Source organism: Trypanosoma melophagium (assembly GCF_022059095.1).
Source record: "Trypanosoma melophagium isolate St. Kilda chromosome Unknown ctg17segment0, whole genome shotgun sequence".
NCBI classification, from domain to species: Eukaryota; Euglenozoa; class Kinetoplastea; order Trypanosomatida; family Trypanosomatidae; genus Trypanosoma; species Trypanosoma melophagium.
In genome coordinates, this window is record NW_027125145.1 from 288,136 (window position 1) to 312,471 (window position 24,336).

General features: G+C 42.1%; 14 protein-coding genes across 14 annotated transcripts; all 14 read left to right on the forward strand.

The window, feature by feature from the left end:
• Positions 1–559: 559 nt before the first annotated feature.
• LSM04_002690 (WD40 repeat) lies at positions 560–2,269 on the forward strand (the record flags this gene model as incomplete). The annotated part of the gene is made up of 1 exon (XM_067334368.1): positions 560–2,269. One exon carries the CDS (start codon positions 560–562, stop codon positions 2,267–2,269), a length of 1,710 nt encoding a protein of 569 aa, XP_067193305.1.
• A 611-nt stretch (positions 2,270–2,880) lies between these two features.
• Positions 2,881–4,539, forward strand: LSM04_001638 (Major facilitator superfamily; the record flags this gene model as incomplete). The annotated part of the gene is made up of 1 exon (XM_067334370.1): positions 2,881–4,539. One exon carries the CDS (start codon positions 2,881–2,883, stop codon positions 4,537–4,539), a length of 1,659 nt encoding a protein of 552 aa, XP_067193284.1.
• Positions 4,540–5,215: 676 nt separating this feature from the next.
• LSM04_001464 (uncharacterized protein) lies at positions 5,216–6,204 on the forward strand (the record flags this gene model as incomplete). The annotated part of the gene is made up of 2 exons (XM_067334371.1): positions 5,216–5,246; positions 5,837–6,204. The coding sequence occupies 2 exons, from the start codon at positions 5,216–5,218 to the stop codon at positions 6,202–6,204; spliced, it is 399 nt and encodes a 132-aa protein (XP_067193280.1).
• Positions 6,205–6,628: 424 nt separating this feature from the next.
• LSM04_006676 (uncharacterized protein) lies at positions 6,629–7,324 on the forward strand (the record flags this gene model as incomplete). The annotated part of the gene is made up of 1 exon (XM_067334372.1): positions 6,629–7,324. One exon carries the CDS (start codon positions 6,629–6,631, stop codon positions 7,322–7,324), a length of 696 nt encoding a protein of 231 aa, XP_067193389.1.
• A 430-nt stretch (positions 7,325–7,754) lies between these two features.
• Positions 7,755–8,351, forward strand: LSM04_002310 (Major facilitator superfamily; the record flags this gene model as incomplete). Its single annotated transcript, XM_067334373.1, has 1 exon — positions 7,755–8,351. One exon carries the CDS (start codon positions 7,755–7,757, stop codon positions 8,349–8,351), a length of 597 nt encoding a protein of 198 aa, XP_067193296.1.
• A 241-nt stretch (positions 8,352–8,592) lies between these two features.
• On the forward strand, positions 8,593–9,684 carry LSM04_009541 (Anion-transporting ATPase-like domain; the record flags this gene model as incomplete). The annotated part of the gene is made up of 1 exon (XM_067334374.1): positions 8,593–9,684. One exon carries the CDS (start codon positions 8,593–8,595, stop codon positions 9,682–9,684), a length of 1,092 nt encoding a protein of 363 aa, XP_067193443.1.
• Positions 9,685–10,039: 355 nt separating this feature from the next.
• LSM04_002033 (uncharacterized protein) lies at positions 10,040–11,437 on the forward strand (the record flags this gene model as incomplete). Its single annotated transcript, XM_067334375.1, has 1 exon — positions 10,040–11,437. The coding sequence occupies one exon, from the start codon at positions 10,040–10,042 to the stop codon at positions 11,435–11,437; it is 1,398 nt and encodes a 465-aa protein (XP_067193291.1).
• Positions 11,438–12,605: 1,168 nt separating this feature from the next.
• Positions 12,606–14,249, forward strand: LSM04_006352 (Peptidase C11; the record flags this gene model as incomplete). The annotated part of the gene is made up of 1 exon (XM_067334376.1): positions 12,606–14,249. The coding sequence occupies one exon, from the start codon at positions 12,606–12,608 to the stop codon at positions 14,247–14,249; it is 1,644 nt and encodes a 547-aa protein (XP_067193378.1).
• Positions 14,250–15,842: 1,593 nt separating this feature from the next.
• Positions 15,843–18,416, forward strand: LSM04_007281 (uncharacterized protein; the record flags this gene model as incomplete). The annotated part of the gene is made up of 1 exon (XM_067334377.1): positions 15,843–18,416. One exon carries the CDS (start codon positions 15,843–15,845, stop codon positions 18,414–18,416), a length of 2,574 nt encoding a protein of 857 aa, XP_067193400.1.
• A 440-nt stretch (positions 18,417–18,856) lies between these two features.
• LSM04_005442 (uncharacterized protein) lies at positions 18,857–20,101 on the forward strand (the record flags this gene model as incomplete). Its single annotated transcript, XM_067334378.1, has 1 exon — positions 18,857–20,101. The coding sequence occupies one exon, from the start codon at positions 18,857–18,859 to the stop codon at positions 20,099–20,101; it is 1,245 nt and encodes a 414-aa protein (XP_067193353.1).
• Positions 20,102–20,747: 646 nt separating this feature from the next.
• LSM04_008548 (uncharacterized protein) lies at positions 20,748–21,356 on the forward strand (the record flags this gene model as incomplete). The annotated part of the gene is made up of 1 exon (XM_067334379.1): positions 20,748–21,356. The coding sequence occupies one exon, from the start codon at positions 20,748–20,750 to the stop codon at positions 21,354–21,356; it is 609 nt and encodes a 202-aa protein (XP_067193424.1).
• A 344-nt stretch (positions 21,357–21,700) lies between these two features.
• LSM04_008391 (Ribosomal protein S21e) lies at positions 21,701–22,258 on the forward strand (the record flags this gene model as incomplete). The annotated part of the gene is made up of 1 exon (XM_067334382.1): positions 21,701–22,258. One exon carries the CDS (start codon positions 21,701–21,703, stop codon positions 22,256–22,258), a length of 558 nt encoding a protein of 185 aa, XP_067193418.1.
• Positions 22,259–22,566: 308 nt separating this feature from the next.
• On the forward strand, positions 22,567–23,127 carry LSM04_001071 (Ribosomal protein S21e; the record flags this gene model as incomplete). The annotated part of the gene is made up of 1 exon (XM_067334383.1): positions 22,567–23,127. The coding sequence occupies one exon, from the start codon at positions 22,567–22,569 to the stop codon at positions 23,125–23,127; it is 561 nt and encodes a 186-aa protein (XP_067193270.1).
• Positions 23,128–23,553: 426 nt separating this feature from the next.
• On the forward strand, positions 23,554–24,267 carry LSM04_005707 (uncharacterized protein; the record flags this gene model as incomplete). Its single annotated transcript, XM_067334384.1, has 1 exon — positions 23,554–24,267. The coding sequence occupies one exon, from the start codon at positions 23,554–23,556 to the stop codon at positions 24,265–24,267; it is 714 nt and encodes a 237-aa protein (XP_067193357.1).
• Between the last annotated feature and the right edge of the window lie 69 nt (positions 24,268–24,336).

A 24,336-nucleotide genomic window follows, 5' to 3' on the forward strand; every position in this document is an offset into this window, starting at 1 on the left:
AATATATAAGGTAGAAATTTTCTTTTACTTTTAGTGTCTAAGGCCGTAGCCTTTTTCTTTGTTCCGTGTTGTATTTATTATGACGGATAGAAAGGCTTTTTTTTTTGTGATGTGTACTGGGTTACGACCCTGTTGAATAAGTTGCTTTTTTATAGTAAAATGAATGTTTTTTTTTTTTTTTTTCGAGGGGCAGGACAATGTGATAAGTCGAAGGATGTGTGTTTTATAATGTAGGTATATCTAACCAGAACTACATATTTTTTTTCTTTTGTCTTAACCGTGTTGTAATTTTCTGTGATGAATGAGAAACTATGAGGAGTCCCTCTTTTTTATTTGTTTTTATTTTTTCGTTTTTTGTTGCATTTATTTGGGGTTTTCTTTAACTGATGTTTTTTCGTTTTAGATTTTATTCTTGCTGAGTTCAAGGAAACTGGGGGAGCACTTTGAATGAGAGTAAGTGTGATGTTAGTTTCGAGTAAAATGTATATATTGTTCTGATTACTTTGTTTTGTTTTTTTTGTTTTTTGAAAATCTACTTATAAAGGGTAGTGGGGATTTTATGGACAGTGCCGACATTACCGGGAACATTGGCTTTTGGCTGAGTAGAATGATTCGCGTGGGTGGTGTGGAAGCGTTTACTGTAGCGGCTGCTGATGCAGCTGCTTATCGTGCAGTAGGTACCCCGTCTGTATTATCATCTTTTCGTCATTTAGTCTTGGAGGAGGCTCTAAGAACGTATTTCACAAGTAGTGAAGAGGAGGCGCAGCGATTTGTACGGGAAGTTAATTTGCAGCGGGAGCGAGTGCAGCAATTGATAGAGGATGTTTCTTTGGGAGATGTATTGGTTACTCTAAACGTTGGGGGGACGATGTTCACGATTTCCCGACAGTCTTTATGCGCTGAGCCGGAAAGTATGCTCGCGTTGTTGCTGTGTGAGTGGATGAAGGTAGAACGGGATGCAGGTGGTTTTATTTTTTTGGATCGTTCACCGCACCTATTTAGTGAGATATTGTCGTATTTGCGACTGAAGAGTGAGTTTCATATATCAGGGAGTGGTGGCAGGGGTAGAAGAGATGGAGTTATGGATGAAGATAGCGAAAGGGGTATAATGACGCAGCTGACACAAACAAACTGGCGATATCTAACTTCTGCAGACCTGCACGGACTGATTGCTGAAGCTAATTATTATAATCTGAAGCGTCTTGAATTTTATCTTGTACAGTACACTCAACGACGATGGATTGAATACGGTACATTTTTTTCTTCTGGTGAGGTTATTAGTAAAAATACTGGTGAATCTAGTGACACACGGTATGAGGAACCAACAAGAAGGTCCTCTATGATGACAGATGCGGTTATATGCCTTGATTACGATAATGAATCTGGTATATGCGCAGCAGGTCGTGGGAATGGTTTAGTAACACTTTATTTGTTACCCTCTGTAAGTCTACTCAAGACGTTACGTGGGCATACAAACTGCGTTACAGCCATAGTAATTACTTCAAGACGTCTTTTTTCTTCTGGACGTGATGGATTCATTTTTGTATGGCACGGTTTTGAAGGGTCCTTTGCACCTATCTGTAGTCTACATGCACACCAGGGTTTTGCCAATGATCTCCTCTATTTACCGGATCAGTTATCACTGTTTTCATGTGGTGAGGATGGTCTTATATGTGTTTATATTCTATCAGATCGACTGCATCCCAACACGGTAGGAAATATCGTTGCCCCCGGTCCTCTGCGCTCTCTTGCTGCGTACCATCAGTACATCTTCGCTTCATGCAGGGAGACGATCGTTGTGTTGGACACCGCACGTGGGGATCTTCTGCCGGTGCGGGGGGAGGCCCATGCGGCCCCCATTCGATGCTTGTCGGTGTGCAATCCGGCTGGGCTGCTCGCCTCAGGGGACTGGGAGGGGGTCATATACGTTTGGTGTGTGCGGGGGGTGAAGGGTCCCGCGGGCCTCTCGCCGCTGCGGCAGGTCAGAGGAGGAGGAGGCGGCGGTTGGGTCGCCCACCTCGCGTTTGTCGGCGACCTGCTGGCGGCGGTCTCCGGCAGTGGCGTCGACTTCATTGACAGCGGCCCTCAGTCAGTGGTCGTGCGACACGTGGCGGGCAGAGGGCCAGGAGTGCGGGTGGTGCTCGCACTGGAGTCTATCAACTGCCTCCTCCTGGGCGACGTTGAGGGCGGACTTACAGCACTCCACAGTCGCCTCTTCGCGCAATCAGAAGAGATGATGGGAATGAAGAAGAAGGAGGAGAAACAGTAGGACCTGTGTCTCTCTGCATTGCTGAGGGAGTGAGGGTGGTGGGTTAGTGTGCTGATGTCGTGAAAAATGTACACCTTAATATGGGAAAAAGGAAGATGATTAAAAAAAAGATAAGAGTGAGAAAAAGAGAAATGATAATGAAAATCTATAGACCTGACCAGCTTCTTTACTTTATTTTCGCTTATATATATATGTATATATATATATTTTTTTTTTGGCTTCCTTCTTTTTATCATGTTTTATAGCTGCATCCAACTGGAAGTGTAGGTAAAAATAGACGACAGTAGAGCGGGGACAACGAAAAGACAAGCCAAGGGTAAAAAGAGAGTACAGTACAGGAAAGCAAATAAAAGGCTGTGTGGTGATGGTTTCCGGTAACAACAACAGTGACAGCCATGAGAGTGATGATAGGGATAGAATATGTATTCAGCAGTTGGTTCTGTCACAAAATGAAAAACGATTGAGTGAGCCGAAGCGTTTGTCTTCTTGTGGCTGGTGGATTTGCTGCTATTTGTGCTTCCACTTCATTTTCGTTTAATTTGTTCAGTGGAACCATGCAAAAAAAGTATTCTTTCTCACAGAGAGAACTCTCATCAATCAACACTGTTGGTATGGTATTTTGCTATTTCCTCCTTCCATATGGTGCTATATACGATTATTTCGGACCACTTCCAGTTTATGTCTTGGCATGTCTTTTCTTCTTTATTGGTGCATTACTAATGGCTCTTTCTTTTGATGACAGGATCCAGGGAACAACTGTTCGTTTTTGTGTTTACAACGCTTTTCTAAGTCTCGGTAGTCAGTTGTTTGACTTGGCTACTGTAGTGACATTGTTGAGCATATTTCCTAGCAACCGTGGGGCTGTAGTGGCAATATTAAAAACCCTTTTTGGACTTGGTTCGGCTATTATTGGGGCATTTTATTTGGGATTTTTCAGAGGAAATCCATCAAATTTTTTCTACTTTTTGATAGCTTTGGTATTCTGTGTTGGTTTTTTGGTACTCGCTATTGTACGCCTTCCGTTGTACCATTTGACTGGCTATGAACAAAAACACCTGAGTGATGAGGAAAAGGAGCGTCGACTGGTAAAAAGAGCAGTCTACCTGCGACAGAAGGCACCTTTATGGCGTTTTTTCTTTGGTCTTATTATTATTATTGTGCTTATCGTTTTCTTACCGTTGCAAAGCTTATTGTTATATTTCTTGAAACTGGGTCGTCCATATTATATAGCTTTTGCAATTTCAACAGCTGTTATTACCCTGCTTCTTCCATTAATGGCTATTCCATGTCATTTTTTGGACAGACGATATGGCGATGACGAAACAGAACAACAAGAGGAGCAGCATAATGGGGATAAAAACAAAGTAGAGGAAGAGATAGATCAGGATAAATATACAGAAGTTGAAGCGAATAGACTTGAATGTGGTCTGACGACAGAAATGGAGAATGATTCTTCTAATCAGCTTAGTAAAACAGTAACTGTGGTGGAAACTGATGTTGACTATATTGCTCCACAGTATCAGACAACGTTTATGCAGAGTGTTTGTACACTAAAACTATGGGCTATATTCTGGACTTTTTTTTGTGGTGTTGGGTCAGAGTTTGTTATTATTTTTAATGCCCGGTTTATACTTGCTGCATTGTCTGGTGAGTTTGTTGAGGACTCTATGGGTACGCTGTTGACAGTAATTAACGGTGTTGGGAGTGCTGTGGGTCGTCTACTGATGAGCTACTTTGAAATTTGGACACAGAAACGCAAGGCTGAGGATCGCATCCCCATTACGATTTCTCTGTTTATCCCTACAGTTATGGTCATTGTTGCGATGGTGCTGTTTCTTGTGCTACCAAGTAAAGTCGCGTTGTTGCCATTCGCTATTGCTGCTGTGGGTAATGGTTTTTGTGCCGCTGTTTCTATACTTGTTGTGCGCACCATCTATGCCAAAGATCCAGCAAAACACTATAATTTTGCGTTTAATGCGCTGTGGACATCAGCGGTGTTACTGAACCGTCTCTTGTACGGTGAGTGGTTCGCACATGAAGCAGAGAAGCAGGGGAGTCAACTCTGTTACGGTAGGAGGTGTGTGTTAATGCCTTTGCTAGTTATGATTGCTCTTAATGTTACTGGGCTTGGAACTGCAGCCTACGTTCACATATGTTACTATCGTTTTTCACGAAAGGTTCTTGCTGAAAGACTTCATTTGAAAGAAGCAGCTGCGGCAGAAGCTGCTTCTTCAAGAGAGCCTGTTGACGATCGTTTGTCTGAGATGTAGATTTTTGCCAGTTCAAGTTAAAGTGCCAATAACTGCAGTTACAAATTTAAGGTATCAGTTACTCAGATACAAATTTTAATGGATGGTTGTTCTTGTATTGAGTTTTGTATGAATCATAGGTTTCTTTAACTTTTATTACCCCCTTTCTCTTTTTTTTTGCTTTTTGGCTTCTTTTTTCTTTTTTTGTCCATTTTTGGAGATTCGTTCTTCTCCAATATGGTGGGTGCTTTTTGCTTTTGTAGAGACTTTTGTGTCCCACGAGGTACATAAGTCGGTACAAGGAATACCTCCACCAACACTAACTCTTTACTTTTTTTTGGTTTTCTTCTACTGAACTTGTATAAAGGCTGACTGAATCTTAAGCTTGGTAGAAAAAATTATCATATTCTCTTTTCGTAATTTATATCTGTCAGTATTTTCAAAAAGGGTGGGTTTTCGAAATTCATGTTCAACCTATCTCTCTCAACCCCCCACATGTGAGACGGTTTGTAAGGGGAACTTTTTTCAACAACTTCTTGTTCTCAGTATTAATGGTAAATTGATTTTTGAGACTTCTTCTGAAGTATCAATTTAAAACTCAAGGGATGAAGATATATCCTATAACAATGTAATAACGGTATATTTATACATGCAGAGGAAAGAAGGATGCAGAGAAGAGTGTATTTTCTTTCCGGATATGGCGTTCCGTCGCCAAGTGATGCACATATGTATAAGTGACAGAAAGGGATTAAAAGAAAATATATTCCTATCTACCTCAACTTTTTTTTTATTATATGTTCTATTTCTCTGTTCTTTTTATTACTAATTTTACTGTTTTGTGACGATGTTGTATTTTGTACCTCCTAGCTTATTTATTTATTTTATTTTAACATGTTTTATTATTATTATTATTATTATTATTATTATTATTTTATTTTTTTACCGTTTTCTTTACTGATATGTCAAGTCATTAGATCTATTTTTCTGTATGCGGGTAGACAATTTTTTTTTTTCCTTCCTTTGATTGTCCTTCCTATTCTTAGCACTTTGCACCATAATCCCATGTAATTGCTGAATATATTCACAACTGGGTTAAAACTAGGAAGTGAAGTAGAAGCAAAAACAAGCTTATATTCCCAAAACAAATAATCAGACGACCGTATATATATGTAAAGGAAACAGTAAAAAAAAGGGTGTATTTATAGCCTCATTTGTCCCACGCAAACGCAGGTATCTATATATACATACGTACACATGAAACTTTTTCCGTTTTGGGAGAAGGATGACTACTGATGCGGACTTCTTCAGGGATGTGGAGCGGCGGGACGCGGATCTGCTGCGGAGCCTCTCATTGCGGGCAAACACAATGTCAATGTGCGTGGGAGCCGCAACCGCACGCCGCTGCTGATGTGCGTGTGGGACGACTACGCGGAGGTGGTGAAGATGCTCATCGACGCCGGCGTGGACGTGGACCACGTGAATGATTTTGGGTGGCCGGGGTTGCTGGAGGTGATTGAACTCGGCGGAGACGACTTGGACCACCTCAAAATTACAAAGGCACTCATCGACGCCGGCGCAGATGTTTACCTGACCGATAACAAAGGAAATACACCGCTTTACCTGGCAAAAAAGCACAACTTGAGGCGCGTCGCTAAACTTATTGAAGACACTGGTGGACACGAATGAAGGAAAAGGACGGAGGTAAATGGGATGGGTTGGGTTTGCTTGGTTCAGGAAGAAGCATCCTTACAGCTTCTATTGTGGACGTTCTTTTTTTTTTTTTGATCTTTTAACACTAGGATAATAGCGGGGTAATGTGGACTGACCTAGTTTTTTCATTCACTTCGCTTGAATTAACCTTTGTTGAAGAAAAGATGATGACAATAAGAAAAAAAAAAAATAAAGGGATTTATACCGTTAACTGCAAACACACTCAAAAATCTAGAGATCAAGAAGAAGAAGAAAGAAACCTTTCTCGTGTTGTGATTATTTTTTATATCATTATTATTTTTTTTTTTCTCCCCCTCTCTCTCTCTCTCTCTCTATATATATATATATATATATATATATATATAGTGTCTTTTTCAGGTGTCGTGTATGTGTGTGTTCCATGGAGCGGGAAAACATCTACCAGGACTTGGAGTTGCGGCGGACGGTGGTAAGTACTCCTCTTATAGCAGTTATAGTTTGTGTAGTCACCAGCATCCTACTCCTGGCAGTCATAGCATACATTCTCTACCGTTGCTATTACAAGGATAAGGGTAAAGAGAACTCAACGTATTCCCGGTCGGTACAGCCATTCCATAGTGATGATAGTAACACTGACGACACGAACGTGTGGAGACGCACATTCAACAAACTTGTCAGTGATGACCCTCAGAGGACCTTAAATTCTGCGGTTCTGCATGCGATTCTTTTTGTGCCTCTGGACTTGGAATTGCCTAATCCTCTCGAGAACGCGGAGTTGTTTAGTGATGAATTTTGTTTTAACAGAGCGAAGGAACGACGTTGCATGTTGAATGACCTGTTCCTCGCCCCTGATGATAGGGGTTCGATTCGAACATCGAAAGAAAAAACTGAAGCGTCAGAGCCCATTTCAAAATATTATGATCCAAAGAAGAACTCACCACTATACCCTCATACTCCTATGAAGTTTAGTTCACTAGCAAACCTGGGCGACAGTCGAACACGTGAGCTGACGCAAGCAGATGGGACAAGGGTGAAGCTTGTTAACGATGATGGCAGCGAAAACCAACTACGCCAAAGACTGCAGCAAAATTGCAAGCAGCGAACCCCACGTGAGTGAAAAAAATATAGGTTATGTAGCGATGACATTTTTTTTTCTTTTTCTTTGTGTTGAATTTGTTTGATGATGAGTTTGCATCACATTGAAAAGTCAGTATTTTTCAGATATACAGTAAAAAAAGGGGAAAAAAAAACGGTATGACGCTCCTCACCGCCCCTCTTTCTTTTTTTTTTCCCCCTATATATTTATAATGTCTACTTACTTGATGTTGTTTTTTTGTTTTGTTTTATTTCTTGCGTTATTTCAACTGATCCTCACAAGGGGTATCTCTACAGAATCTACTTACGGTCAATTATTTGCTTCTCCAAAGGAATAGTTGCTGAATACATGGTGCTATTGCTTTTTTTTCTTTTTTTTCCTCTTTCTATTCTTTTCACCTTATCTTTTACAAGGTGTTAGCTTTAATTGAAAAGTATATTCTGTGGACACCATGTCGTATAATCAACCATCAAATGAAAGCTCTCCGGTTGCTGATATTATAACTGATGACGGTTCGCCAGATGCTGTTCATGTGGAGGCTCTTTCTATCGACCGTCGTTTGGCCCCCCTTAATGAGTCTCGTCGATTCGCATCTCTTGCCATGGCCGTTTTCAGTTCCATCGGTTGTTCTATTGTATTTGGTTTTAACCTCTTTAGCGGTGATTTGCAACGAAAATATAATTTAACTCAAGATGCTCTCTCATCAGTTAACACGGTGGGACTCGTTTTTTGTTATGTTGCTCTTCCATATGGTATACTGTACGACTGGCTTGGACCGCGTCCTATTTACATTCTCGCTATGATATTGTTACCTATTGGTTCATTATGTTTTGCACTGGTATTTGCAAATGTTATTAGTGCAAATTTGGTAATGTTGTGCGTATTTAATGGATTGATAGGTGCAGGTGCTATGATGTTTGATCTTGGCGCGGCTGTAACTGTGTTGAGTGAGTTCCACTCTAATCGTGGTGCCGTTGTGGCGGTGGCAAAAACTTTTACGGGTCTTGGAACCGCTATTATGGGTTTCATTCAGCTTGCATTTTTATAATAACCGAAGGGTTACTTTTATATTCTTTCTCGTAAAAAAAAAAAATGATGCCACCCTTTCTTTTCTTTTCGTTTCTTTTTTTTGCCTTTTCTCTTCCCTAACTTTTTTTACTCTCATCATTGAAGACCTTATCTCACCTGGTGGACGTCCGTAGATACCAGCTGTCTGGCAGTCGACTTTCTCTTTTCAACCTTCCCATATATCTAAATATCTAACTAACTATATCTCTATTGCCGTTCTCATGTCCCTCGCCCCATCGCTGAAGGAGTTGCTGGGGTCCGGGTTCCAGTGGATCTTCGTGGGCGGGAAGGGCGGCGTTGGGAAGACCACAACTTCATGCGCCCTCGCCACCCTCTTCGCCTCCACGCCGGTGTACGACGCCTCCACGCAGTCCACCCGCCCGCGACGTGTGCTGCTGCTATCTACAGATCCCGCACACAACTTGAGTGATGCCTTTGCGCAACGATTTGGCAAGACACCAACTCCCGTGAAGGGAATGGAGGAGTCGCTTTCGGCTATGGAGGTTGATCCGACAAACTTTACGCATGGGGAACTCGCCGCCTTTTTTGGGGGTGCAGGGGATAGTGCTTCTTCACCCTTTGCAGCGCTTGGAAATATCCTAAAGGAAGCTGCAAGTACACTTCCAGGTATAGATGAGCTCTCTGTCTTTGCAGAAATCCTCCGTGCTGTACAGCATCTATCTTATGATGTGGTAATCTTTGATACCGCACCGACCGGTCACACCCTGCGTCTTTTAGCACTACCACAAACATTAAATTCCACAATAGACAAGTTGTCCGCTGTACAAGGGCTTCTCCCATTGATTCAGACAGCGGGTAGTCTGTTATCTTCCTCAACTACCAGCAACACATCGTCACCATCATTACACGGAAATGTGGGAGATATTTCTTCCATGATACCTGCCTTTAAGAGATGGCGTGAAAGTGTGCAGGAGGTTCAGCGACAGTTTACTGATGCTGAAAAAACTGCTTTTGTTTGTGTCTGTATTCCAGAATTTTTGAGTGTCTATGAGACTGAGCGTCTGGTGCAAGAGTTAATGAAGTATGACATTAGTTGCGATAGCATTGTTGTGAATCAACTTGTGTTGAAACCATCCAATGAGCCCAAATGTCGTATGTGCGAGGCACGACAAAAGATACAGGCGAAGTATTTGGCACAAATAGATGCCCTATATGAGGATTTCCATGTTGTAAAAATGCCGCTTTTGAGTGATGAAGTGCGTGGGGTTCCGGCACTGCAAAAGTTTGCTCGATTCTTATTGGAACCTTATAATGCAGATCGTCACGGCTACATTGGGGTATGTACGGAATAATCATGAAATAAATTAACAAGAATGAGAAGCAAGGGAGGAAAAATACTGAGAAAGAAGGATATTGAAAACAGAAGGAAGAAAACTCCCCCATACATAAACACACACACAAAAAAAAAAACAGCAGAAAAAAAAAATAATCGTGATGCAGAAAGAAAAAAGAACAGAACAAGTACGGAATTCTTGTTTTTATTCCTATTTTTCTTTTTTTTTGGGGGGGGGGGGGGGGGGGATTATTTACTTGGTGCATTTTCTTTTTCTTCCTTCATTTGTTTTGCCTTCTAGTGTATTGGTTTCTGGCATCAGATGAAGAAGAATTTTACAATTTCTTGTTTTTCTTTTTTCTTTTTATTTGCTTATGTGGGATCATCATCATAAAAAGCATTTATCAACTTCTGACCCTCGAAGCGGTGTGGAGATCGATAGCTGTCGTAAAACTCTAATGGCGTCCCCTGTGTCACAACTCGGAGAGGGGGCCGTGATTGGTGAAGATTATGTGCGAATGTTACTGCAAACAATACGGGACCATGATGAAGAGAAATTGGCCTTACTCCAGCGCATTGATGAGTCTGTCAAGCCAGAATATGAGGAAGCACAGCGGCTACGTATGGAAGTCAGTGAGAAAGAAAAAAAAATAGTTGATTTGGAGCACGAACTTTCAGAGAATCGTCTCATGCTACAAGAAGAGAGAGAGAGGGCAAATCGATTATTATATGAGAATACGGTTCTTCACGCACAGGCTGAAGATGATCGTATGCGAATTGCTTCATTCCTGCAGCTACATAAAACTCGAAATGAAGGGTCTGCTGTAGCCACTGGTGGGAGCCTTGGTACTTCTGCTGCTGCTGCTCCTGCAACTGGTAGATCTCGTTCATTCCATAGTAACGAGAAGAATCAACCACGCTCTACTTCTGTAGGTAAAAATAATACATCCACACCTCCTAAGCAGCGTAAAAACCAAAGTGGAAGTAGCAGCAGTACCGGTGCCGATGGTGGAACAATGAGCTTGCGACAGGCTGCACGTGTTCAGCATTCATCTGGGGAAGGGAATGTCTCATTTGTTGAAACGAATACGGCACTACCGGAGATGTTATTACAAACCTCACCATCTTCTAACCTTGTCTCCGCCCTGAGGGAGGAAGTACGTATGCTGCAAGAGCAGTTAGATGCGCAGCGTTCTATGTATGAGCATGAGCGCGCAAAACGTGTAGGCGAGGAGCGTGAGCGTACACGGTCTCATGCGGAGATTGTGTCTGAACACCTCTCTACCATCGCCCGTCTCCAAAAACTACACCAGACGACTCTTGCCGATCTTATCCGCTACCGCCACGGTGCGCAGATTGAGCAGCGCGGACTGCGGGGGACAGTGGAGGCGTTGCGGGTTGCCGTGGCGGAGACAAACGCCGCGATGCAGGCGGAGCGCCGGCGACACGCGCTGGACATGCAGCGGGCGACGGACCGCCGCGGCGACGACTCCGTTTTTTTGCTGCGGCGGTTGCGGCGGGAGTTGGACGAGCGGCGGGCGGCGGCGGCGGTGGAGGCGGAGCGACACGCGTCGGTTGTGGCCGCGCGGGAGGCGGAAGTGCGGCGGCTGCGGGCGGTACTGCGGCGATCACGACGGCGGCAACAGCGGGCAGAAGAACGGCACCGACTGGAGCTGCACGGCGTGAGCAGCGAAGTGAGTTTGATGCGGCAGGCACTGCGGGCGATGGAGAAGCGGGTGTACTACTCACACGGACGCTGTCTGGATACATAGCACCCAAGAGGGAATTTGTCTATATCAGATAGAGGGGGGTTGTTCTGTGTGTATTGGCGTGTGTGTGTGAGTCTGATTGAGTGAGGGGGATAAATAAATAAATAATTAAGTATATATATATATATATATATATACTTCCTAGATAGATTCTTTGTTTTATTGTTTTGAATTGCTTCACCTATCGAGAGTGACAGAGAAAGGGAGGGATAAACAAATTGGATAATGTTGTTTTTCCAGCTCTCAACGTCGCTATTCGACTGTCGAACGAACCTTTCCATGCCCCCGCTTTTTCAATGCACTGGTCGGAGTGTTCTGATGGTGGTAGAAGAGATTAGGGGAAGAGTGTGGGGGGGTTACAAGAAATAGAATAATGAGGAATGGGGTAAAAAAGTTGTCAATTGAACATGTGTTAAGTAATTCTTATAGACGTTTAATATTTAGATGAAAATAAAAGGATTTCTATTTTTTCATTTTTCTTTTTTTTTTTTTATGTGAAGGTGGAGAAAGGTGCAGAAGGGTGAGGTATCTGTATTATTCGCGGCGACAAAACAATAGCAGCGGAAGTAGTACTGTCCTTACCATTACGCCCCACATCCCACAACCAGGCGTTCTTTTGAGAGCGGGTTTTAAATAAAAAGGGAGGTAAAGCCAAAGAAAAAGCAGTAGTAATAGCCACAGCTAGAGCAGACGCCAGTAACATACGGATCTGTTTTTGGCTTGCTAGAGAGAAACAGGTAAAGTAAAAAAGCAAGCGTGAGAGCAGAAGGGAGCAAAAAAAAAAAAGGATTTATAAGGAAATAGAGAAATAACAGCGGAAACACATCTATTCTAACAGATAAAAAAACACAAAGAAAAGTAAGAGCAACGGGGGGAGGTTGTAAATATAAACCAACAGAGAGAAAGGTGTAAAAAAAAAAAAGAAAACAAAACAGAAAGAAGAAACAGAGAGAATACATATAAGAAAAGGAAAAGAGGTATTTTCTATCAAATACCGTTTATTTATTTGAAAGGAAGAAAAAAAAAACATTTTGAAGACAAGGGAAAGAAGGTTTAGCAAAACAAAAACAAAACGTGAATACGACGTTGGTGTCATTTTATTTATTTATATTAGTCTGCAAACACTATCATTAATAAAAAAAAGATAATATATATATATATATATATAACAATGTCTGCTAAGGCGTCGCGTAGGTGCAATCGTTTGATTGTGCTTTTTAGCTCCATTAATGATGTAACAGCATGGCCTTTCTGGAAGTTTCTTCAAATGAAGAAGGTAAAAAGTGTAACGGATTTATCGATCCTTGCCTTTAACAGCCACGGTGGTAGCTTTGAGGCACGCATTGATGGACAAGAGTATACATTAAAGAACTACGAGAATGTCGCCGGTTATCGACAAGACATGCTCGAGCGCTTTCTGCATCGCTGGCACGATCCCGGTCGCAGTTATTTTGTTTACGGTGGCCACGGTATGGGTGATCACCTCGAACTTGAACGCAACCGAACGGTACTTCAATGCCATGAACTTGCGTCAATATTTGGTGATAAGAAGTTTGAGGCCATTGTCTTTGACGCATGCTTCATGGCAAGTCTTGAGTGTGCGTACTATTTGCGAAATAACACGCGGTATATTGGCGGGTGTGAGGGATACCTCTGGGAGCCAGACACCAGTCTTGATCAGCATGTGTTTAACACATACACCGCCTCTGCTATGAGTCGTTTCCGTGACCCGAAACATATTCTCCTTGCGGTACAACGTGATTACTGCAGTAAGTCACCACTCGCTGACTTTTCTGTACTTGATACCACACATGCGGAGGCATTACGTAACTATGTAGAGGAACATGTCATTCAACGTGTGTACGATCGTGCTACATTCTACAATTTTAAGCAGCAGCAAAAACTTAGTACTATGGCTGAAGAAGCACTCCAGGTTACACTACAAAATACGAATAACAATATCAAGACACCATTATCTTCATCATTGTCTATGATTTCATCTAGCTCTTCTTCTTCTTCTGCGTCCTTGTCTTCCTCTGGCAGTACGAGGACTCAACGAGCGGTGGCCACGAAGGGAGAAAATAAAAAACTTGCGAGACGTCTTCAATTACAACAGTCTGTGCAATTTGAGCATGCCCTTTATCCTTCTGAGTCAACAGATAAATACATTCTAGATTTAAGATCATACCTTATTGATATGGCTCGTGAAGAAGAAGAACAGGGCGCTGTATTTTTGAGTACCAATAGTAATAGCAATACAATATCATCATCATCATCACGTACCGCCGTTGTCGAGTCGCATGGGAGTTTGCCACCGAAAAATCATCATCATTCATTATTTGCAAAGGGTAGCGCGCACGAAGGTCTTGATTTGTTTCATCGCGTTGTAGTTAGCCACACACCACCGGAGGACAAACACATATACGCTTCTCATCTTGGAGGTCTTTCGTTTCCGGTTTATGAATTTAATGCTACATCCAAACCTTTACATCCATGGAAACGTATTGACAAGAAAAAATTTATGCAAAAGGCGAGAGAATTTTTGCATAAAGGAGCCGTACAGGATGTACAGATGAGTGAGTGTAGTTCTAGTGACAGTAGTAGAAGTAATGTTATTGGGGGTGGTATGCCTCTTGAAACAGAAAAGAGCGTGTCTACATCTACATCATCATCTGCTGCTATTCCTACTGTGTATCTTCCGCTCTTGGGAAATTGCACTGGTGGCAGCAATAGCAGCAAGAACAGCAACAAAACCTCCAGTGGTAGCGGTGGTGGCGAACAACCGGAGTTGCAGAAATGTCAGGTGAAGCAATAGAATGAAAGAAGAAGAAATAAATGTTTTTCTTTCTTTTTCTTTTCGTTTTGTTTCCTTCTTTATTATTTCATTCTCTTCATTATCGTGCAAGAAAGAAAAATAAAATAAAATAAAACGAGGTGTTTTTCACAATTATGTGAGACCTGTTTAGAAACAGGTCATTATTGCAATAATGAGAGATACTTACTAACGTAGCACACAAGTAAAGTGAAGAGAGAGGATAGTAATGTATCCGAATCAAACCGCATATATAATTGTTTTTTTTTTTTTACTTTAGACAGTGATTATTTCCTTGTTTTACTTGCTGTTATTTATCTTATTTTTAGTTTGGTGATGGATTTTCTTTCGTCATCTTTTATGCACTTTGTAGGGTGAGGTATGTGGGGAGAGTCACATGACGCAAAAATGAATGTGTTCTTTTCTATGCAATGCGCAGATGACATTCAATGGCATACAAACCATACAAAAAAGAATATAAATTTTTTCCTTATTTGTATGTGTTTCCTGCCAAAGATGCATTCTGTTAATTTTGAATGAGAAAGCAAACGAATGTTTTTTTTTCCTGTTTTATTGTTACTATTTTTCCTGTTACATCTTTTCCTTTTTGTAATTATCATCAGTATATCACTCCACAAGAAAAATATTTTGGGGGTAGCTATTGATGAGATATGAAAGGCATCTTGAGATCGCTCTTTTTTTACTCTCATATTAGCAAATATTACCTTCCTTTCTGTGTGTGTGTTTTTTTTGTTGTTTTTCATCTTTTTTTTTGCCAATAGGGTAATAAATACTGGATTGAATATTATGTTTTTTATTCTTATTATTGTTATTATCATTATCATTACTTACTTTCTATCCTTTCCGGAGGAACTTTTCTGTTTTGTATCCTTTTTTTCCCGTTGTTTTACAATTACACACTTACCATATGTTCCACTTTCGTTTCTGAAACTGCTGCTCCTGTAGTGTATCACATAATTCATACTTGTACGTTGAATTGAATATGGGCAGAAAGGCAATCGCCCGAGATGGAAAGATTAAATATACAATAAACTTTTTCTTTGCTTGTTTTTTCTTTATTTACTGTTGCTTTGCTTTTTCTTTTTCTTTGCTTTTTTCTTTCCTTGGGATGTTGTCTCGCACGCGTGAATCATGAACCCTTTAAAGGAAACGAAAAGGGAATAAGTGAAATAATTGCATTCAACAAAGAGAAAGTAAATGAAGTAAAAGGCACATATATACATATATATCGTGGCCATCACTTTGGCCTGCTGATCAGAAGAAGAATACACTACTGACGGTGTATGAAGTGAGGAGTTTTATAGACCCAACAGTTGTCTCATGAATGCGTCAACTCAGCAAGAAAACAACGACGCCAAAAAGGAAAAAAAAAGAGGCACTGAGAAAAAAAAATAAATAATAAACTAAATAGTATGAGTTTCTATATATGCAGATTATAACAGTCTTCCTCCTTTTGTTATATATGTGTTTTTTTTTATCCTTTAGTTGCATTTTTCCCCTCTTGGTGGAAATAAATAAAAAAAAAAAGGACATACCCACATCTATATATCGACATAAGCGAAGAATAAAAAAATAATGCCACTCTGCGTTAATCTATCGTTCAATGGCTACGATAGAAAGAAGAAGGCCGTTCTTTTAAAGGGTCCATTTGCTGCGTTATATTTTTTGCTGCCCAAGTGGTCGGGTGATAGGCCTACTGAGGAGAGCGTAGAGACGGATGAGGAGAGCGAGTTTATGGGATCTAGTTGTAGTGAAAGCTATGTGAGTAGTGCTAGTACATACAGTGGTAGTAGCATCAATGAGAAGAATAGTATAATCACATCCGATAGGGGTATTTATGATGAAGGTACTGAGAAAGAAATGACATTGGAAGGCGGGAACAGAGAATTAAATGTGGATGGAATAGAAAATGCTGCACTTCCTTTACATGGATCTGTGTTGCGGTTACGAGATGAATACCGCAATAAAAACAAGGAAGAATTACCCTTTTATACTGTAAGAGCAGATTCTGATAAAGATTATAGAATGGAGAATTATTTTACTTCAATTTTTTTAGGGTATGATGAGCACAAGAATGTGTTTTTACTACCCACACCCCATTTAAATTCAGAAAATGGTCTTTGTGCTTTCCGTTTTTCACCTATCCTACAAATTTCTTTTACTGAAATGTGTCAATATTATTCATGGGACTATAAAACAAGTATTAACGAATATGGAAATATTTCCATTTCATTTAATTTACCCCTTGGTAAAGATTACATGAATTCTCCTATTCTAGATCAAGCGGCTTTGCAGAATGTCTTTGGTGTCTCTACTAACAAAGTATACTATTTATCTTTATGGTCAGCCTACGTTCAATTTGTGGGAGTTGCCTGGGGATTACCGTGGGTAATTCAATTACCTTGTGATGGTGCAAATAACGGTTCACCCTCTGCGGCAAAAGAGAGTAATGACCCTCTTTGCATCGAACCATTACTGTACTGCTACGGTGAACGTCCTCTGTGTGAGATTTACGGTTTATATGAGAGTCAAAAAGATATTTCAATACCATACCCTGCACTCCCGCACTCTCTACACAGTGATGATGCAGTGAATAGAGGAGAAAAACAGAAATCTTTCTGTAAACAACCCGAGAACCAACTAGAGAAAAAAGAAAAAGAAGATGGTGTAAATACAGTATCTACTACCGGTTCATTCGCTTTGCATGAGGAATTTTTTCCACGTGGAACTAATTACCGTGCGCAATTAAATACAAGGGATGGAATTATAACCATGAGTACACCAGGTTTCTTTCTTCGTGGTGATAAGTTAATATGTTGTGGTTCATTTGGTGTTACTCAGGATTGTGATACGTCACCGGAGGTTCTTGCACGGTTCGGTGTATTGCATGGTGATTATTTGAAGGGAAAAACTGGTAGGATCTTTGAAGGTCGAGAAGCGATGGTGCTTGGGGTTCATATGGGATCTCTGGTTGTTTTGCTGGACAACGATGTACGCACAACCACACTTCGTAATGTTCAAGGAAAGAACGATTTACAGGTTTTGTTCTCCGGGGTGGATGACCTTCACTGTACTCCCAAGGGAGAGGCTGTGGAATCTGTCGGAGAAAATCAAGAAGTAACTGCTTTGTCACCCATAGAGAATGTAAGTGAAGGTGAGCATAATGATGATAATAAAGCGAAGAATGATGATGTTGATGAGAAGGAGAAGAAAGAGGAGGATGATGGTGAAAATTGTTCGCCTACGGAGGAAAAACCGAATGAAGGTGCAGGAGTAAAAGTTGAAGAAGAAGAAGAGGGAGTAGAGTTTCCTAGCACAAGAGTGCCGGAAATCCCGAGTGACAAAATTCCTGTTTGTGAAACCGAGGAGTCTGATTTAGGAGAGCGAGGAATGACACCTAAAGTTTTTCTTGATGCTGGTTCTGGTTCCGATGCAGATGGTGCTGTGGATGTGAGGAGTGAAAGTGGGATGAAAGAGACTGATCCATCGCCACCTCTTTGTGTGGATGAGTCAGGCACACCTGCAACCACTGACAGAGAAGACTCTGGAGAGCATCAGGAGAGAACTGCACTGCGATTTGATGAGCACGTGAGAGAAAATCAAGAAGTAACTGCTTTGTCACCCATAGAGAATGTAAGTGAAGGTGAGCATAGTGATGATAATAAAGCGAAGAATGATGATGTTGATGAGAAGGAGAAGAAAGAGGAGGATGATGGTGAAAATTGTTCGCCTACGGAGGAAAAACCGAATGAAGGTGCAGGAGTAAAAGTGGAAATGGTGGAAGGACATACGGTTGAAAATCAATCAGAGCTTGAAGTTGATATCCAGAGAACTGAGTCATGTGAATTTTCTCATTCATTCGTTTTCACGGATTTTTTGAAAGCTGTGGCTTACTGGAAAATGGGTATTTTCTCTGCTGAGGAACAGAGAGAGCAACCTCTTGCCTTTCTCAAGTATTATGAGATTAATACTCAGCAGCGAATGATGGAGGCGGTTGAACTATTTCGAAAGTACAAAAATATGTTTCCTGCTTTAGATCATTATAATTCATCTATGTCTGCTTCGGATAATAAAGAATGTAAGTTTGATACAAGTGTGTATCATGTGGTTCAGTTGCTGAACCAGAATGGGGGTATCCAGGTATTGTAACAGACCCCACCATCTTAATAATTTGACGGTGAGTTGCTCTGGTCTGTCGAAAGAGGAAAAGTGAAAGATGCGAGAGAAGGAAACAAAAATGACAAAAAGAAGAACCTAACTTGGTTAAATGGAAAACTTTAAAGAAAGAGCAATATTTAACTGCTTAAATAAATTGTTTATTATTCTTTTTTTTCTTTGTTGTTATACTTTCTTGTTTGTTTGTTTTTTCCGAAATTTTAGGGGTTGGAAAGCGAAGAAACGGAGTATTTTGCACACTCGTATTTATTCGTCAGTGGTTGAACAGTGTACATCGTACACCAAAGAAGAAGAAGAAGAAAAAAATAACTCTCTATAATCACGGATAGGAAGTAGGCAAGGTACAAGGGAAGAAGGAAAGAAAAAAAAATAATACAATACAAACAAACTCAACAAGAGAAGAAAAGCGGTATATGTCGATAGTTAAATTGGACCCGCAGCGGGAGCTGCCGCCACACCCGTCACCCAACATGCTTAACTTGTACATGACACGCTACGACTACGACTACAACCGCGATGCTGCAGGCGCTGGCACTGGCGATGGCGGAGGGGGCGAGGACGACGGCGGTGTGAGTGGGGAAGTGCGCAATCGGCCGATATTCTGTTTTGGTCCCGCACTGCCGGGGAGCTATGGCACCACCTACCAGGGCGACTATGTGCGACACCACCGAGGAGTGAAGGACCTTCCCGGATTGCTGCAGACTGCCTGTGGTGAGCATGACGTTGCCTCGGCATTTGCACGGGATTATTATCGACCAGACTTTACGAGGCACAACACCGCGGACGGGGCCCATCCCAACACGACGTACAAGACCGACTACACGCTCAGTGGACGTGTTCCAAAGGCTGAAACGGTGTTGTACGCCGGGGCTCGCGCCGCCGCGTTTGATCCCGACTTTCTGCTCATTCCCGCCTCAGATGAAGTCCTCCAGGCAGAGGCGGAGTTGCCACCGAAGATCACATCGAGGGAGTCGCTTCTCCCTAAAGTACACCCCTCACGGGAGAATGGTGATAAAGACCAGAAGGAGGATTTGTTCGCCTCACGGCGGCCGCTTTTAACTATAGGAGGTGCCCCAACAGATTATTACTGTACATCCTGGATATACGGTGATAAGAGTCTGGCATATCCAAGTCAATTACCACGGGGTATTGAGGGTTCTCCAAATGCGCATCTTATAGGAACGATGGATGATAAAGCTGCACTACTCGCTCTACTTGCAGGAAAGAAAAGACCAGTTGGAAAACCACATCCAATATATGATGATACGAATCCCATTCCAATCTTTAGATCAGAACAGCCTTATTGTGCTGTAACTCGACGGATTGATAATGAGGGACATGTGAAAATGAGTATGTACAAAAGTGATTTTATTCGTCAAGGGATGTTACCAGAACTTCCTGACGCAGTTTCATTGGCTGGAAAAGATGGAACGAGTGGTAATGGTGATCAGCGTTTGGCATGTGCGGGAGAAATGTTGGCGGGTACTCTGACACGACAAGTGAAAAAACTTGGAACTCTGCGCAATTCTCACGGTAACCTATTAAAGCAAAGACCAGATACAGCTGTTGTAGATCCATACACGTGGAAACAAATGAAATCAATTGAGAGGCGCATTAAGGTAGATAAAGCTGATCCACATCGCCACAAATTGCATTGAAAAAAGAAGGATAATAAATATTTGCACGTGTACAATGTAACTGAGTGTGTATGTATGTATGTGTGTGTGTGGTCATATGCAAGGTTATGTGTAGTTATATGAGGGAAGAAACAAACAAAACAAAGAAAGGTAAAGAGTTTTTTGGGGGTTAAAATTCTTGTGTACACTGTATCTTCAATGATATGTAGAGAGGTATTAATCCGTATGTACTTTATGAAGCATCTTCCTCTGTGTTTCCCTACCATGTTTTTCTTTTTTTGTAGTTTATCTGCAACACTTGCAGCTGAATTACAAGAGAAAGGTTCTGAACTCTTTATATTGCTTCAGAGTTGAGAATACGTAGTGACCATTGGGAACTATTTTTTTTTTGTCTTCTTTCTTTCTTTTTTTTCATTCGTGCTTTGTCGTTAACCTATTCCAGAACTGATTCAAAGAGAGAATAAAATGAGAATGAGTTGCTTTAAAATAAAATCTTTTTTTTTCATTTTTTTCTTTTCTTCTGTAGAACAGAACAACAAAGTAAGTATAGATATATATTTCCAAGCTCAAAAAGATAAACGTGAAGAGCGAAAGAACCAAAAAAAGAACTAGCGCAAGAACACAAAGAGAAAAATATATTTTTCTATTGATATATTTGTTTAATAAGATGACCACACTTACACAGCGTATGAAACAGGCGTCGGAATTTATTGACCGTGCTCGTGTGGAAGAGACTCCGGATGGCAGCCCTCTTGTTGCAGCGCGAAGTTATATTACCGCGATGGAGATAATTGCTACTGTTGGTGATGAAGTTCCCATTGATGACGTTGAGAGCCGGCGTTTTTTCTTATACCAACTAAGACAGCGAATGGAAATGTACTATGAGCGTGCCAGGTTGTTGCTTGGAGTAGCGGAAGAAACCGGTTTAATCGACAAGCCAGCAGCAGAGGGTGGGTTGCGGGCAGCATTGCGGTTATTGGGTGGTGAAACTGCATTCCACTCGTCGACACCACTGCAAGGACCGCCCACACTCTACAGCAATAACAACAATAATGACGGTGGTGGAGATCAAAATAAAGGGAATGGTGATTCAAGTGGTGTGGTAATGGGAATTCCTTTTGACAGCTCCACTGCTGGACCGGAAGAACCACCGGTCCAGTATTATTTTTCACAACCACCACCAATTCCAACAGTAGTCTCACCTCAAGTGCAGGGCACGGAATCTATTGATGCGCTTCTGAATAAGTTCACCTTTAGTGATGAAACAAAAAAGTGAGAAAAGTGGAAGGCAAATAGGGCGAATTAAGAAAGAGTCAAGTAGGGGGAAATAGTTCTTTTTTGGAGGAAGCAAGATGCTATTTTTTTTGTGGTGTATGCTTCTATTTCTGGATTTATATCGGGTATTGCTTTTCCATAGCTATCTCTCTATTTTTCTATCTGCAGAAGACTTGTTGCCTTTTATTTTTACCTTCATCTATGTCAATGTTCAATCTTGTATCTGCCTGTAAGACAATACATATATACAGAAATTTTCTCACGACCTTCTATTTTTTATTGTTTTTTTCTCTTTCTTTTTGCAAAACTAATATAAAAAAAAGGGCTTTATTCACGCTTCTCACAATGGCGACCATCGGAACCTTCAACGAGGAGGGCGTTAACGTGGACCTGTACATTCCACGCAAGTGCAGCGCGACAAACAGCCTTATTACGTCGTACGACCACTCTGCCGTGCAGATCGCCATCGCCAACGTGGATCCCAACGGTGTGATCGATGGCACCACGACGACGTTCTGCATCGCCGGTTACCTCCGCTGCCAGGGCGAGTCTGACCACGCCATCAACCACCTCGCTATTGAGAAGGGTATGGTCCGCATCAAGACTGGCAAGAAGCCCCGCGCAAAGAAGGTGAAGAACGTGAAGGGCGCTGCTGGCCGCGGTGCGGCGAAGGCTGCCGTTCAGCAGAAGGGTGCCCGCGGTGCCGCCGCCCAGAAGAGTGCACCTCAGCGCGGCGGTGCGCAGAAGGGCGGTGCTCGTAAGCCGCAGCAGCAGAAGTCGCAGCAGCAACGCGGTGCCCGTCCCACCAAGAAGGAGGGGGGCAGCCGTCAGCAGGGCGGTAAGGCTCCCAATGCTCGTCCCCAGCAGGGAAAGCGTGCACCCCGTTCCCAGAACAAGGCCTAGGGTATTTCAGTCTCCATTAAAGGTGTAAAGACATGGAAGCTGTTTTTTATCTTTCTTAATCTTCTGAAGGGTGAGAGCAGCGTGATAAACCTATCTACTACTTTTTTCTGTTTTTTTTTTATTATTTATTCGCTAAGAGAGGTGTTTCGACCATATTTGCATTATATTTTTCTTTGCTCTTCTTTTTGCCGACGTTTGTTTCAGATTTTTTTCCTTTTTTTTTCTCTCTTTCTCATATACATACGTCTTGTAATTTAATACCTAGGTGTGGCTTACCCCATTACTTCTCAGCGTTTTTTTTTTTAACAATGACGACCATCGGAACCTTCAACGAGGAGGGCGTTAACGTGGACCTGTACATTCCACGCAAGTGCAGCGCGACAAACAGCCTTATTACGTCGTACGACCACTCTGCCGTGCAGATCGCCATCGCCAACGTGGATCCCAACGGTGTGATCGATGGCACCACGACGACGTTCTGCATCGCCGGTTACCTCCGCTGCCAGGGCGAGTCTGACCACGCCATCAACCACCTCGCTATTGAGAAGGGTATGGTCCGCATCAAGACTGGCAAGAAGCCCCGCGCAAAGAAGGTGAAGAACGTGAAGGGCGCTGCTGGCCGCGGTGCGGCGAAGGCTGCCGTTCAGCAGAAGGGTGCCCGCGGTGCCGCCGCCCAGAAGAGTGCACCTCAGCGCGGCGGTGCGCAGAAGGGCGGTGCTCGTAAGCCGCAGCAGCAGAAGTCGCAGCAGCAACGCGGTGCCCGTCCCACCAAGAAGGAGGGGGGCAGCCGTCAGCAGGGCGGTAAGCAGCGCAGCGAGAAAAAGGCACCTCAGGCCCGCGGCAAGCAGGGCGCCCCAGCACGTAAGTAATATCTTTTATGATATGGGTCGTGTGTGTGGGAATAACTGAGGTCTCTGTTAGGATCACCCCTTTGTGCATGTTTTCTCGCCTCTTCTGTGGCGCTTCTGTCGCTTTTTTTTCATTATTGGCAGCGGCAAAACAGCGGGGCGAGTCCCGCCGGGGGGAGACCATTGGGGAGCAATTTATGCACCATTACGTTTTTTTTTCTTTGTTCCATTATTTAGGTTCTTTTGTTATGGAACCTGTTTTTTTTTTATTCCTTTCTGTGTGTGTGTTTTCGCTTGGCCTCCAAATGCGTGAGTCTGGGTTTATTATTATTATTATTTTTGCTGAAATGTTTACTTGCATCCTTTTATTTTTTATTCTTTATTCTTTCTTGGCCACACACACAAAAAAAAAGCCCGCTGCTGTGTGGGATCAATTTGTTCTCTGCAATGTCCTCTGCCGTATGGCGCCCTATGACCACACCGGCGAAGCACTCGCAGTTTTCTATGGATCTCTTTGATAAGTGGCGGGAGGAACAGAACGCGGCTATTGCAGATCGTGGCATTGATGCTGATCCTGCTGTGGAGGAGGAGCACAACTCTTTTATGCTGCGCCAGAACCTTAATGCGTATATGTGCCACAAACAATTGGACGAGTATACAAGGTGTTTAGAAAAACATCACTTGATTGAACATGATGATAATCGCCATGAGATCAACACTAAAAATGGAATAAATGAGAAAACATGCCGCTCTACACATCGAGCCTATGTTGCTTGTATGAGTTCCAAAGAAAATCAAGATGCCCTTTTACAGAATGCGGCACTTCACAATAACTGTACAAATTATCGGATGGATCTGATGAAATGTTTTGATGTAAATCGTGAGATAGAAACAAGGACGTCAGAACCGCAGTGTATTCCTTTTTATCGTCGTTTGTTGCGTTGTGGTTTAAACCACTTGTGGAATGATTACTGGCGTGCATTGACTAACTTTGGAGAAGCAGAAGATTACCATCTGTACGAACTCTCACGTGATGAAAACAAGAAACAAGAGTTTTTGCGTGTCATTACGACAACAGTAGAACAACAAAAGGAGTACCTTCGAAAAAAGAGGGAAGAAGAAAAAGGCTACTTTATTTTTTCTGAAAATGAAAAAGAATAAGGTGATAATGTTGCGATGACAATTAATAACAGTTATCGCGATTGACAATCTATCGCAATAGTGACTTCT